Here is a 16,053-nt window from a genome sequence, read left to right as displayed (position 1 = left end):
TGAATGGCATTAATTCCAAGATATAATTTTTTTTTTTTTTTGGAAGTTAAAACTTTTATTTTTAATGAGTCAGGCAATATACTTATAATTTTAAGCCTCGTTTGGGAAGCGACCCGTTTAGTCAAACAGTTACTAAAAAAATCAAAAAACCAACAACCCATACAAAAAGTCAAAGATTCTCTTTTCTCTCTACTTTTTACATATCTTTTCGTAAAAAGTCAAAAAGTCATCCCAAACATACTAGTTTTTTTAGTTCGTATTTTAGCCAATTAACTAAAAAATTACTAAATTAGTTTATTCTCAAACGAGGCCTTAGTACACTTTTCATATATCAACATGTAACATTTTTTAAAAAAAAAAATTATTCCCATAGGTGAAAAGCCTATTCGTTTGACAAAACTGATTTTTTTTTTTTTTTAACTCTTTAATTTCTAAGATTGTTAAGACATACTTAAAAATTAAAAAAATTGACACAAAATTAAAAAAAAAAAAAAAACTAAATCAACTTAAAATTAGAACCTAAAGGAAGCCTTAAAGAGCATTTTCAATAGGGAGAATTCTATTAGAAACCCACATATTATATGTGTCTTTGGTGATGCCATTTTTTTTCCTTTAGTTATAATTAAATTTCTTTTTTAATTATGATATTATTTTGAGATCTTAGTTATAACTTTTTTGTATTTGGTTATAACTTTTTAATTTTGTTTAATTATAACGCAGAAAGTATGAAATAATGTCATTTTCTTCTATACTTACTAGCGTAATTACTCGTGCTATGCACGGGTATAAATAAATAATCAAAAACTAATTTTTAAATTAAATAATAATCTAAAAAATTTATCTACAATATTTAGTAAAAATAATTTAGAATCAATTAAATTTTATTCATTTTTATCACAGTTACATATAAGAGAATTTTTTTATTCTTATGTCATTAATTGTGTGCTCTAAGTCCATAATAACCAATACATCTCATAATTTAATTGATAAAAATTAAAAAAATAAATCACAAAAATTATATTTATGATAAAATATAAATACATTTCGACTTATGAGTTTCATAAATTTAATTTATCAAAGGATAGTGGTAAATTACATTTGTCAATATATTAATTTTTTCATGTTTGTTAAAGTCTAAAAATTTGTCTAGTATCAAAATTATAATTTATCTTATGTTATAAGATTTACGTAAAAATGAATTAGAATTCACTTTTGATATTAAATTTAGACTTAACATTAGATTTATGCCAACTTGTCATTCACTTAATCATTAAAAATTATCTTTGTCTATTCCCAACGTATATGAATCATTTGACCTATATATTTATTAAATTAGTAAATAGATATTTGTAAGTATTTTTTATAATAATTAAAAATTTTGAACTTTGTTTAAAAAAAACTATATATTTATGTTTAAAACAATTAAATGAATAATTATATATATTTATGGATGAAAAAACTATCTAAGATAGAGCCACCCTAAATTGTAGGCCATATTTTAGTCCTAATAAATTTAAATATATCATAGCTTATCAATTCGTGATTGGTATGAGTAAATTTGGGGAGTTTTAATATTGGGTTAAACACTAAAAAATAGCTAAGAAAATTTAGTTCAAGTCAATTTTTTTGCTAATAATTCTTGATTTAAGCCTAATCTTTGGAGAATCGTCTAGTTCATGTCCAATCCATAAGTTAGTATACCCACCTATTTATTTAATTTTTAATTAGTCAAAATATATATATTTTTAAATTATAACAAAAATAAGAATTATGTACATATTTGTTTAGTATATTTATTAACAATTTTAAAATTAATTAAGAAATTATGTAGTTATTCTTAAAAGAATAAATTACATTAGTAATCCTTATATTTTAACTATTGTGTTATTTTTGTCCTTGCAATTTTAATTTGCTCGATTTTGATCTTGAATTTATAATTTTTTCTTAATTTGGTCCAATTGTTATAATTGCTAGTGTTTTTTTAATTAAAAATACACAAATAAGTAGCATCTGTTATAATTTTATAAATAAAATTATAAATTTATTCAACTCAGTATGTTAATGTCAACCAACTCAATAACTATTTTATTTTAAAAACCTTAACCGACATTATCAATTGGACCAAATTGATACAAAATCTTAAATTAATGGTCAAAATCAAGCTAATAAAAATTATAAAGATCAAATTGATACAAGAGACAAAATGCGGGGACTATCGATATAATTTACCCTTCTTAAAAGATATATTTATGTTTGAAAAACTATTTAAAACCAGATCAGGCTAAAATTTGAATAAAAAATTGATGACTTATTAAAATTATTTAATAATTATAAATTTAAATTTGATCAATTTTTCATTTAATTTTTTTCGTAATAGAATTAGGATGTTTAATAATTATAATTTATAGTTCCAATTTTTCTTAGTATTTTTTTAAAAAATATTTTAAAATTATAATTAGAATTAGGTTATAATTTATTTTGGAACTTTCCATTTCAATCTCAAATTAGTTATAACTTGAATTATATATAATTTATTTTTCTCATCTACAAAAACTAACAATGAACATAAATTATTTTTTAAACATTGTAAAAAATAAATAAAGAAATATATTATCAATAATAATAATAATAACAAAATATATTTTTATTTGTCATGTGACATCTCACCACTACATTGATAATAGACATTAATAATAAAACTCATTACAATAATAAATTAATAATATATCAGATGATAAATGACATGTGATCACAATAATTTTTTATAGTTATACAAAAGTACCCAAAATGATATATAAAAAAAATAATATATGATCCATATTAAATTTTTATATAGTAAAACCCACACTTAATTTCAACCACACATTAGCTTTCTAAATCAATTTATCACCCAAACTATCTATTATTCTTTTAAGTAATATTCACATTTTCAAAACTCACTCAAACAATACTCTGACCGAGCTCATCATCATCGTTGTTGCTGCCATGGTCACTATTTCCACTAACCACTATGCAACTCCGATATAGTTTTTTATCTTTGCAAATTTAAAAAGACATAAAAAGGTACCGTTAGAGTTTTAAAGAATTAAAAATAAAAAATGAAAAAAATGTGTGGTTTTAGTTTTTCTTATTCCATATATGGGTGATATTTTTTTTTTTTAAAATTCATAAATTATGGAACAATGTTCATTATTTAAAATTTTATTTATTGATAGGCAAGTCAATTAAATGTTTTTAATTTTTTACAAATAAAAAATTTTGAAAATTTTGTTTAAGAAATTAAAATAAAATTGCCAAATCGTAAAGAATAATATAAAACGTCATATTCTATTAAAAAAACTCATAACTGTTTTATCAATTTACATATATCAAAAATAATAATAACAACAATATAAAAAATACACAAACATCCACCAAAAAAATAAAAATAAAACTTCAAATTAACTCCCAAAACAAAGATAGTTAAACACATATATATATATATATATATATATATATATATTATCAATTTAGTTGGAAAAAAAAGTCATATAGAGAAAAAAAATAATAATCACACGAAAATAGAAATTTACAAAAAAAATAAAAAATAAAATAACAATACAAACAAACAAACTTGAAAGAAGTTTGGACTATTAACAAAGAGAGAGACTAATCTTTGCATCATTACATTTGAAGAGGAGTTGGCCGGACTGAAAAAAAGATCAAATATTGACTATTCTAAAGAGATAATTGTATTGAATTTTTAATTTGATTAAGTTATTGAAATTTTAAGATTTATATTATTTTCGAAAAGAATGAGGGTGACTTATTATATTATTTTGAATTTTGAAATTTAAAATCATAGATAATTAGTGCCTTTATTGTTTCTTTATTTGAATTGTTTTGATCAACATTATTTTTGAAAAGGGTGACCTATCTTATTGTTTTGAATTTTAAAACTCAAAATCATAGCTAATTAGAGTTTTTTTTTTATTTCTTTAAAAATTAACAAATTAACAAAATTAGTTTGGGAGATTGGAGCTCCCACAATTAATGTTTTTAAAAAATCCCTTTTCCTTATATATATATATATATAGATAAAGGGCATATAATACACATCCTTTAAAGAATATGTATCATAGTCTATCCCTTTTGGGGTAAATTACACCCTTGAGGTTTCTGTTTAATACAGATCCCCCTGCACATTTGAAAAATATACTTACCCCCTATTAGATTAAAATGACATATTTGCCCATTAACCTTTATACATGTAGAATAATAAAATAATAAAGATATTTTGTTTATTTCATTTCAAAATAAATAACAATTATCTTCTTTGGTTTAACTTACATAAATTTTTTTTATTTTTATTTTTCTTGTTTTTGTTATTTTTACTGATTTTTTTAATATTTTAAGTAATTTTTTTTATTTTTTAAATACACCTAATCTAGATATACTTATTAAGTATAATATTTTGTGATTTTTTTTTTAAATTCACCAAATATTAAAAAAAATACAAAAATTTAGTAATACTGTAATAGATGTGAATGGCAGTGTTCGGAAATATTGTAGTAAATGTGGGTGAATTGACGAGAAAGAAAAATGATTGTGGAAATAAAAATAAAAAATTCTATTCATATATCAAAATTTATACAAAAAATATCATAAAAATAAATGTAAATGACTTTGTTTGATAATACTATAATAAATATAGGTGAATAAACGAAAAAGAAAAATGATAGTGGAAATAAAAATAAAAAATTCTATTCATATATCAAAATTTATATAAAAAAATATCATAAAAATATTGTGATAGTGATGTTGTAAATATAAACCATGTTTATAGATGTTTTGTTTTATATTTGTATATCATCACTCAATATGTTTAGATAAAATTTAGTAAAATATAGCATGATGATAGGAAAAAGAAATAGTACGAAAAAGGACAAAATGATCATTTAAAATTTTTTAAGGCATGGCATCAATAATCTAAAGTATAATTTAAAATTAGATTACAAATTTCAAAGAAAAAAATATAATTTTTCAAACGTAAAAAAAGAATCTGTATTAAAAAAAAAAACTTCAAAAAATGTGATTGTATTTTATCCTTCTTTTTCATAGACACCATAAACTTAATTTTTCAGTTAAAATAGAGAATCGTTCACGAGAAAACAAGCTCCAATAACCTCCTTGTGTAACTGCCTAGGTGTCGTTTGGGAAGTAAGATGATTTTTTGATTTTTTTAACTATTTTAGTCTGCGCTAAAAAGTTTAGTTTGGAAAAAGTTTTTTGACTTTTTAGTTTTTTTATTTTTTTTGTGAGAGGAGAGTGTAATGATTATGAATTGGATGTGATATTTTGTTTGTTGTGACTAAAATAGCCTCTTTTATCTTCTATGGCTAAAATAACAAAAAAAACTTCCAACCCACCTTCCCAAACGGTGCTTTAAATTAATTTATCAATTGTTGTTGTGACTCTCCACATCTGTGGAGTCGCTATTCATCTCCTAAAAAAATAAAATTAGTTGGTTTCTCTCACCTTTTTCTCCTCTTTTGTATCATTGTCACATTAATTTTTAAAATATTAATTTGAATTGAAAAGAAATAATATAATAATATTTAAATAAAATTAAAGAAAAAAATAGATGTGTTATAGGAGGCATTTTATCTGTACAAAAAAGTGAATAATAATATAAAAACATATATAAATAAATATGTTTTCTTACATTCACGTTGAGTTACAAAATATAATAATTATAAGATAATTAATTTATTAAAGTAAGTTATTTTGAGTCGTGCTTGACAATATTTAATGTCATTAAATACATTCATGATAGAATTGATATTAAAATCATAAATAATGTATTTCTTAATGAATGTGATTGCTAAATGTTTAATCAACACTAATTTTAAAAAATTAATTCATTTTGTTATATTTTGTTCAGATTTTTTATTCTATTCTTCAGCCCTCAAGTATCATAGATATAGAGTAGCAAACATTTCATTTTTTCATAAACTTAAAAGGTAATTTTAAAACAAAAATTAAAATATTAGTATAGTAAATGAGTTTTTTTGAAATCGTGAGAAGGACGATTGCCCCCTTTAGCCCTCTAGGTCTATCCTTAATGGCTAATTTTATTTAATTTAAAATAGAAGCTATATTTTAATTGAAAACTCCAACAATGCTCATTATAATATGTTCAACGGAGTGTGAAATTTTAAAGATTATCGTAGATGAGGATGGAGAATAGAGATAGGTTATTGAAGATGCTTCCTTTTAGCCATATTTCGGTATGATAAATTCTACTATACCATAAGCATTTTCACTATCAGCAGTTGAATCTTAATAAAATATATATATATATATATATAATAAAAAAATGAAAGTAAGCAAGTAATTGATCATAACCATATTAGATCTATCAGCCGTTGAATCTTTACAAAAAATGAAACTAAGTAATTGATCATAACGATATTAGATCGTAACCAATATCGCTTTGAGCATTACCAAAGACTACTTTGATTGTAACCAACAATACCACTTTATAACATGACCAAATGCAACACTTTATAACATGACCAAATGCAACAATGAAGAACCAAAACTAATTTGACATTTTTTTTATTTTGAAGAACTGGGTGTCCAAGTCAGTTTGCGCATATTTCAATTAATTTGACGATTTTACCAGCCCACCACCACAATAACCTTACAGTAAATGGCTAGGCAAACCTCCAGTGAGATCCTGAGATGACTCAAACTCAAAACCTCAAGTCTTTACTGTTTAAGACTTCGCTAACCTCAGTTAAATTTCATCTCTGAAGCTCCTAATGACCACAACTGACAGACCAATCTTGTCCTTTTCCAGGGCAGTCTGAGCTCCACAGAGTTGGTTTAACCATGAATTCCTTTCTGAGACCTCAAATCTCAAATCACATGGATTAAAAAAATGCCGCAAATATCAGGGTGAAAGCTCTTTAACAAAAAAAAAAAAAAAAACCTAACTTCGATGTATCAGAATGTTTCAAATTCTGCTGCAACTGCTTCAAATAATATGATAAATATACCTAACAGTGCTTTGAATCCATTGAAGTGCTTGATAAATAACCTAACATAGTTTTGAATCCACTGTCAGAAAAATTACTAGTCGAAGCCCTTTGCCTGCAGCAAAAATGAAACCTTAGGGCATATGGAGGAGCAATGTCACTCAAAAAGGAATAGAAAGAGAAGGGAAAAGCTATAGACACAACCAAGTCTGATTGGCTTCTTTCTTAAAACCAGTGGTGAAGAAGGCATTTGACTGACAGCAAAAGATAATTATCACAATGAATTTATTATTTCCCTTTGTAGAGATCAAAGAAAATAACTAGAGGAAATAAGAATAGACAGGACAGAAAAAATAAATAATTAATTAAAAAAAAGGTGAGGGTAGGGAAAAGATTAGAACTCCTAAGGGTGGAACTTGGTGCAATGGTAAGGTTGCTCCATTGTGATGTGGCCATTATGAACACAAAAACAGTCTATCCGCGTGTCGAGAGGCTTGTGCACTAGGTTTCCAAAAAGATCAGAATTCAAATTCTAGACTTTGTATCCATAATAAGAAATCTAGTGTCACCTGATGAGTAGAATTGGAGCCTAGAATATTAGGGAAAGGAATATTACTTTTAGGAATTTCTTCACAAAACCCCCAAACAATAACATAGAGAGGATTTGGGTTGCTTGGGATCCTCTAGGCTCTGGTCCTTGGAAACCTATAAAAACAAAACAAATCAGATTCTCACTTTTAGATATCAACTGTACATAGGCACAATATAGATTCTGATAAGGCGTACATAGGAAAATCTTATCAGCCTCAATAATCACAATGCAAAATCAAACATGGGTTACCATGAGGAGATTCAACATTGTCATCACTGCTAGGAGGCATTGGTATTGACTACAAGGCTGTAAATGAGTTCAATGAGTGCTTACATTTACATGAGCTTAATATGGAAGATCAGAAAATTCTGGTTCTCTAGGACCAATAGAGAGTAGATTTGGGGGATATCAGTACTTACTATAATCATCATAGACTAGTATCTGGACAGAGAATGAGGTAGCAGAATCGAACTCTTCACCTTTTTGAAGGGTAACACCGTAACAGTGTTGCAACCTGTTACACTGACCATTTTAATCCTGCATGACTTAAGACGACCAAAAAAAATTACTAGGAAAAGCTGATCACAAAAATATGACATTCACAATACTATAAGGTGCTCCCAAGCAAGATGAATTTACAACAAACTTTGTTCTGCCAATTTAGAGTTAATTACAAGATACAAATATCATAAAAAGAGGAAAAGGGGGGGATGTGAATTGTGCAAAAAACCATACAGGACATTTGATGAAACAACTTAACTGGGGAAGTTCAATACATCCACGACAAGTCTTGCCTGAAATTTACTGATTTTGCAACTCCTTGAACACCCCGTTCAGATATTTGTGGACAATCATCCACAGCCAACAATTCCAATTTATATGAGCCTACAAGCGGCTTTAGCCCATCATCAGTGACTCCCAAACACTTGTTAAGCCGCAATACACACAACTGAGGAAATTGGCTCACAAGCTGCAATCCCTCATCACTAATCTCTTGGCATCTCACGAGCTCTAGGGTTTGGAGATACTGAGCTGAACAAAGTGCTTCCATACCCACATCATTAAAAGAATACACATGATCAAGAGCAAGTTCACGAATTGGGCACATTTTTATTAAAATTAAGATTCCGTTTAAAGTAAATGACGAAAACGAAGGAAACTCTCCATCAGAAAAAGATAACCTGACTGATTCGAGTCGTGAGCAGTTTTGGGCCAATGCTTCTAAACTCTCATCCGTCAATCTCAATGGATTGTTTACCAAAAGAGGAAGTGAGAAATCTGACGGGACTCGAAGAGAAATAGATCGAAGGTTGCTTGAATTTCGAGCCAATCCTATAATGTCAGAGTCTCTCACCCCAACACACATGTCCAAGTGAATCTTTTCCAAGTTCTTGCACTTTCCCAACACACAAGCAAGGCCTCTCCCCGGACTGATGATGCAATTCACCAAGCTAAGCTCTTGCATACTTTCACATGGGACCCACTGCTTTTGCCAACGATCCACAGCTAACCGATCATAAACCTTCATGTAACGGTAATTAGCATCCACCTCGAACTGTAACTGTTTTAGTTTGCGCCAACTAGGTCCGAGCTTAATTAAGTCACCTTCCCCAATTGCCCTACAATTCTTAATTGAAAGATCTTCTAGTATTTCAAGCTTGCCTAGGTATTCTAACCACTCGACACTGCTAACATTTAGACATCGAATGAGGTGTAGAATTCGGAGGTTTTTGCAGCCCACGACGAGCGATAATATGCCACAACCACTGATTCTTGGGTTGAAATTCAACTTCAAGGCCGAAAGTTTGGAGCAAGAAGCGAGGTAGCTAAGACCCACATCAGTGATGAAAGTACAATAACTTAAAGTGAGATCAGTCAAATAAGGGCAGTTGTTTGAGAGAATGAGAAGTCCATGGTCGTCCAATTGTTTTCCTAATTTGGACATCCAACCTGAATAAATTATTTCTACTCTTGTCAAATTCGGAAACCTGTTGCAGAGAGAAGTCAAAGCTTCATTTGCAGGGTCTAGTCCACAACCAACCCGAAGAGATTTTCTCTGTTCATTATCCAAATTATAGAGTCGTTTACACGCCAAAGATGCCGAGTTTCTATCTATGGTTTTCTTAATCCTACCAAAAATCTCCCAAACTATCTGATCCGGCAAATCATCCATAACACTGAGTTTCCTTTTTGTTAGGTGAAAAAGATTGTTAACAACCTGACACTGTTGCAAAAATCAGCAATTGCTCACAATAAAACAGCATAAAAAAAAAATAAAAAAAATAAAAAATAAAAATAAAAATAAAAAACACAAAGTGAAAGCACCCAATTCTAAAAGATTTGAAAGATGCCTGAAAAACACTTATGTTTTACTATTGTGAAAAAAGAAATGGCTAATTAGGCTATCCCCACGATGAATATCTGAATTTCCCATAATTAAAACACAACAAAAATAGCAAATATCCAATTCTGAAGATTTGAAAGCAGAAATCACTAACATGTTTCAATGTTTCAAAAAGTTGAAAACAAAAATGGATGAGGTTCTCCTCCAAGACAGGCAAGAAGATCAATTTTTTTATGACTTTAATAAGAAGTGAGGTCATCTTCCATGCTTCTAATATGCCAAACTATCTTATAAACAAAAAGAACTAAACTAGAAGAAGTTTTCATGAAACCGATTGACATCAAACCGATCCACAGTATGAATAATAACTCATTGAGAATCCAGAACTGAAAGCAAGAATGTTAAGTTTGCACCTTATTTATTCACTTTTTTCCCCATTCAAAGTCCATAAATAAAACTCATGAGAAAGAAAAACCACATGAAACACTAGAAGGAGATAATTCATATGAAAACAAGAGATCCCAAACATTATGTTTGGTGACCTAGGAAAGAGAAGAAAAGAAATGATTATGCAAGTTAGGAGAGACAATAAAAGAAGAGAAAAGATTGTGGATTAACTTCCTCTTGTTTGGATAAATAGGATTTCTCTCCAATTCTTATCATTTATCTCCTCTTTGCTTATCCAAATGAGTGGTATGGATCAACAAAAACGCATTTCTTTTCTTGTCTTCCCAAATCACCCAATCCAAACGGGCTGAAAAACACATGCCACAGAAGAGAAAACAAAGACCCATTTCCCAATTATCCAAACTACGGAATTTGTTCGTTAGAAAATAAAGAAGAAGAAGAAGAAGAAGAAGATACAATAACAACAACCCATATAAAGATATCCCTCGATAACCTCAGATTGATCAGTTTTTCAATTGCTAAACTAAACCCACCGACAGAATCTGATAAAGACCCAGAGATGGTTAATTCAATTCAAAGAAAATCTGATTTTGAAATATCATAAGAGCTTCAGCAAATACATGATTCAAATCCTGAAGCTCTTCCCTAGAACAGGAAAAGAAAAATTCATCTCAAAACAAAGAATAAAAAGCCAAGATCTTAACTTTTAAATTGAGAAGAACACTCATGAGTACATATGATACCAGAATTGAAAGAAGAGGCACGAACATGTACCTTTTTGATGTGGGTAAGATCCTAAAGAGTGATGATGATGATGATCCCAAAGATAACTTGTTATGAAACAGAAGGAAGAGAAAAGAAAACAGAAAATATCATCAAAGGATGGGATTAAAATGAGACATTTTTAGGAGCAAGTTTGTAGGCATTTATATGTATTTTGAGAAAAGGTAAAAAAATACTGTGGTTTTTCATTTTATTTGGATAAAGTAAATAAGAGGAAAGAAAGAATAATGTTATATTTTATTTTATTAAAATAATTTTTTATATTAATAAATTTATAAAGGTAATTTTGGCATTTGAGGAAATTTTTATTAAACACAATTCTTTTCTCATCACTTTTGATGAGAAATAAAATATAAATTTAGCGAGAATCTCATAATTTTTCACTTAGACCTTGTTTGGCATGTGAATGTTTTAGTTAAAAAGTTAAAAAATTATTAAAAAAATTAAAAAGTCTATAACCTATACCAAAAAATTAAAGATTTTCTTTTCTCTTTACTTTTTGCGCATCTTTTCGTAAAAAATAAAAAAATTATTTCAAACATACTAATTTTTTTAATTTCATGTTTTAGTTAAAAAGTCAAAAAATTACTATAATAACACTTTCCTAAAGCCTTACTTAAATCATCTAAATAATTGAAGAGATTTTTTATTCACGCTATTTTATTTTATTTTTATTTTTGTTTTTCTCACTAAACGGAGTGTAAGAGAAATAGCAATGCTTTGGATTCAAAGCCAGTGATAGACAAAATGTTGGATGTCATCGAAGTGGTAACTTTGTTTGTAAGATGTGGCCTTGTGAATACTTTGGGTCACATTATTTAGTTTGAGGAATTATTTTTAATGCTATTAATAAAAGGAAGGATGGTGGATAGTTTAGGTGAGATGGAGATGGATCCAGGGCCATTTCTCAAAATAAGTTAAACTATTAATTTATTTTCCAAACAAGTCTAGTTTGACCGAAATTCCTAAAATGAGCTGAAACGTTATTTCAAAATAAACTTTCACCATATTTTTGGCCCAAGCGTGGAAAATGAATAAAATCATAAAAGCGTGGTTACAAATCATACTTTTAATTAAAAAACACGCTTTTAAATAAATATGTTTGGTAAAGAAAGCGTGGTTAAAAATTACGCTTTTAAAGAAAACTATTTTGTAAAAAAAACGTGGTTAAAAATCACACTTTTAAAGAAAATTTTGTTATAAAAGAAAGCCTAATTAGTAACTACACTTTTAAACTGAAACATTATATGGAATCTGTGTAATTAATCATACATGGCGACCATGCTAATGACGGCTCTTCTCTGTTTTAACCGGTGGAAGAGAACCAATAAAATGTGGAAGGTTGAGTGATTGAGGAACACTGTTTCATTACCTTACTAATATGGAGAGAGAATCTCCAGTGCTTTTCGAAGATCAAATAAAGATTGCGTGTCGGTTTCTTTATGTTAAGAAAGAACTGCAATGACTTGAATTATTTACCCTTAATGGTATTCCAAGGTGGGATCATGGTCTTTGGTGCTTCCACTATTATAGGAATTACTTGGATTAGACCGGAAAGAAGAGAGAGAGAGAGAACCAGCCAGGTTAGGGAGAGAACGCCAGCTTCCATGGCTGTTCTTCTTGATGTAGTCGATTAAGATCTCGTCTTCATGTGCAAGTGAGTGTTCACCTGAAGAAGGTTGAGGAGGACATAGCGCGTGGTTACCAAGTAGTTTAAAAGCGTGATTACGAATTACGCTTTCTTTAAAATTAAATTTTTTTTAGAAGCGTGATTTCTAACTACGCTTTCTTTACGAAACAGATTTATTTAAAAGCGTGATTTTTAACCAAGCGTGATTTGTAATCACGCTTTTATGATTTTATTCACTTTCCGCGCCTGAGCCAGAAATATGGTGAAAACGTATTTTGGAATAATGCTTAAGCTTATTTTAGAAATTTCGGCCATATTAGACTTAATTTGGAAAATAATTTAGTAGTTTGGCTTATTTTGGGAAATGGCCCTAGATCTGAACTCCATGACAATGGCCGATCTTCTTTAATTAGATTCTGCCAAACAAACCCTTGCGAGAGCAAGTTGTGCTTAAAAAGACCATACCTTTTGATGATAATGGAGATTAAAGTTAATTTTGGCAGATATGGTCTTGGGATTAAATTATGAGAAAAATTCAAATCAGTGCATATTTAATATAAAAAAAATTACAAATAAACTGTAAAGTTTATATATATATATATATTAATAATTAAAGTTATAAGACTTTTATGTATCAGTAATAATTTTGTGGTAGTACCATTGGGATCCAATATTTGACAAAGAAAATTGAGATCCAGATTGGAGATGGTATCCGCTATATGGATGCCAAGAGGGGATAAGATAACAATTATTAAGAGAGATTCAAACTAATTAGTTAGATTATAAAATTAAAAAAAATTAATTAACCACTCTTAATCCCAAGTCAATCCAACCCAAACACAAAATAAAAGAAAATGTTTGAGACCTTCAAAAAAAAATTCACAATTCTACATAAAATTGCTTGTCACATTGTAATTTGGTCTTATGATAGTCACCAAATTCACATCTTTCATCAAAAACAATTAAAAAGAGAGAAAATTGCTGAAAAATTCATTCTAGAAATTGTCTAAGACATTAGATTCAGTGGATATTTTTTATTGGTGAAAAATTCACCATTTGTGAAATAATTTAGTAAAAAGTCCTTTTGTTTGTTTTAAATGACCATTTATTTTTAATTTTATCCCTTAATTTATCTGTTGACTTTTTTTTACTAGCTGTTCAAATTTATTTCCTATTTGTTCAAATTATTCTCTATGTGTTTAAATTTATATCTATCTGTTCAAATTTTTTTGACTATCTATTCAATTTTTTCCTTTTATCTGTTCAAATATCTATCTGAATTTTATTATCGATTTAATTTTTTTTATCTATTGAAATACCAAGCCAAACAAAATTCTATCTGTTGAAATACATAATCAAACCAACGCCTATCTGTTCAAATTTTGAATAGATCTATCCTATTATCTATTCAAATTCCATTATATGTTCAAATTTTGAAGTCCAACAATAACATATCTGTTTCAATGTTATTTCAGATCTGTTTTATCATCAACAACAAAATTCATCATCAACAATAAAATCAAGAGATCAACAAAAAAAATAAATAAATAAATAATGAGAAACAGAGTTCATCAACAACTACTAATGCTCATCCTTGAACATCACAAACACGAACTCACTAGATCTACCAGTTTCACGATCATTAATGATCTAAAAAACCAAATCAAATCACAAATCGATCAAATTTCATCAGATCTACAACATAGAAATAATTCACATACATCTACAAAGAAAATAAAAACTGAAAATGATGAAATATGTGAAATGATGAAATCGGTGGTCACTACCAGACTTTCACATCTCAAGCCCTCTTTCATTTCATCCAAAGATCACACACAAACCTTGAGAGAGAGAGAGAGAGAGAGAGTTAATACGAAATCAATTGTTGAATCTAAATGACTAAACTTAAGATTGTGAAATCAATTGAACAATGCATCGATAGAGTATGCAAATCTAGGGAGAGAAATCGACAGATTTAGGAGTTGAAGAGAGGGAAAGAAAGTTTAGGGTTTGAGAGATCATACTTGTAGAGATGCGGCGGTAGATTGGGAGATGCAACGGCGGTGGTTTGAGCAGAGAGGTCTGTGTATATGTATCTTGATCCTAGAGCTAAACTATCTGTGTATGTGTGTGTGTGTGTGTATGTTGCTTGAATTTTGAAGGTCCGATCTGGTCATGATGGCGGTAGATATATAGCCCGCGAAGCACAAGTGCATTAGAAGAGGAAGTCGATGTCGAAATAAACAGATGAAAAGAATGAGAGAGAAAAGAGAGAGAGAGAGAGAGAGAGAGAGAGAGAGAGAGGTAGTCAGTCAATGAAATAGTTGTGGTGGTGGTCAGTTAGCGAAACAACGATGGTAATGGTCAGTTGGCGGCGGTGGCGGTGGCGAGGAAAAGAGAGAGAGAGAGAGAGAGAGAGAGAGAGAGAGAGAGAGAGAGAGAGGTATGAGGGTTTAGGAGATCAAACCTAGTTACAAAATATATATACACAAGGTATTTTGGGCATTTCATCTGACTATGTCATTATGGACATACTATTTCCGTGCGTGAACTATTAGACAAAAAGAATTCAAATTTAAATTTTTAGCCTAAGCGTCCTTATAAAAATTAAATATAAAATTTATTAAATTTTAAAGTCTTTTTATTTATTTATTAAATTCGTAAATAGCTTTGAACAACTTGTTATATGTCTTATTAAAAACTCTCAAACATAAGACGTTTTTGCACATGTTCATCTCTTTAATTTTTGCTATAAATCTCTCCAAACAAATTAATCATTTTTTTTTACAACGTCAGTAATTTGTACAAAATTTTGCTAACAATTTCCTTTTAATTTCTTTGGAATTTCTATTCAGGCATTCGGGCAAAAAATCCAATTTTTGTGTTTTTGTTTTTGTTTTTGTTTTTTTGTTTTTTTTGCCCAAAAGTCCAGGCACCAATTTATCATGTTCATAAGGATAAGTTATTACAAAATAACCAAAATACCCCTCCACCACCTACCCTTCTCACTCACTTCTATTTCTCAAGCCCTTTTATTTCTCAAACCTCTCTCTCTCTCTCTCTCTCCTTCCTTCCATCTCTAGGGTTTCCAAAATGTTCATACTCGCCAAGCTCCGTTGTAAGGTGGGGGCAATCTGGTCGCCGACATCGAAAATTCAATCTTTGCTGATTTATTGAGGGAAATGAAGGCGGTGGTGCAATAGGTCTACGATTCTTCCTTTCTTTGCACTCTATTGTCCCCACACACCACCACTGACCACTAGTATCAGCTCTT

At 28.9% G+C, this 16,053-nt stretch overlaps 1 protein-coding gene and 1 long non-coding RNA gene across 3 annotated transcripts; both read right to left on the bottom strand.

Annotated features, from left to right (window-relative positions):
- Window positions 1-7,278: 7,278 nt before the first annotated feature.
- LOC145789473 (uncharacterized) lies at window positions 7,279-7,992 on the bottom strand. The gene is made up of 2 exons (XR_014327456.1): window positions 7,864-7,992; window positions 7,279-7,727 (listed from the first exon to the last, which is right to left on the bottom strand). It is a non-coding gene; the product is annotated as an uncharacterized LOC145789473 (long non-coding RNA).
- Window positions 7,993-8,193: 201 nt separating this feature from the next.
- On the bottom strand, window positions 8,194-12,166 carry LOC114263096 (RNI-like superfamily protein). 2 transcript variants are annotated; one of them, XM_028203596.2, is made up of 2 exons: window positions 11,141-12,166; window positions 8,194-9,838 (listed from the first exon to the last, which is right to left on the bottom strand). In XM_028203596.2, the coding sequence occupies exon 2, from the start codon at window positions 9,785-9,787 to the stop codon at window positions 8,384-8,386; it is 1,404 nt and encodes a 467-aa protein (XP_028059397.2). In that variant the 5' UTR covers window positions 9,788-9,838; window positions 11,141-12,166; the 3' UTR covers window positions 8,194-8,383. The 2 variants fall into 2 exon arrangements, with proteins under 2 accessions (XP_028059397.2, XP_082722268.1); XM_082866142.1 differs by having other exon boundaries at window positions 8,194-10,712; window positions 11,141-11,261.
- Between the last annotated feature and the right edge of the window lie 3,887 nt (window positions 12,167-16,053).

Source organism: Camellia sinensis, chromosome 4 (assembly GCF_055761805.1).
Source record: "Camellia sinensis isolate YWXY chromosome 4, ASM5576180v1, whole genome shotgun sequence".
Classification (NCBI taxonomy): domain Eukaryota; kingdom Viridiplantae; phylum Streptophyta; class Magnoliopsida; order Ericales; family Theaceae; genus Camellia; species Camellia sinensis.
Note: the sequence above shows the minus strand (reverse complement) of the source record. Positions and strands in the feature narration are given on the sequence as shown.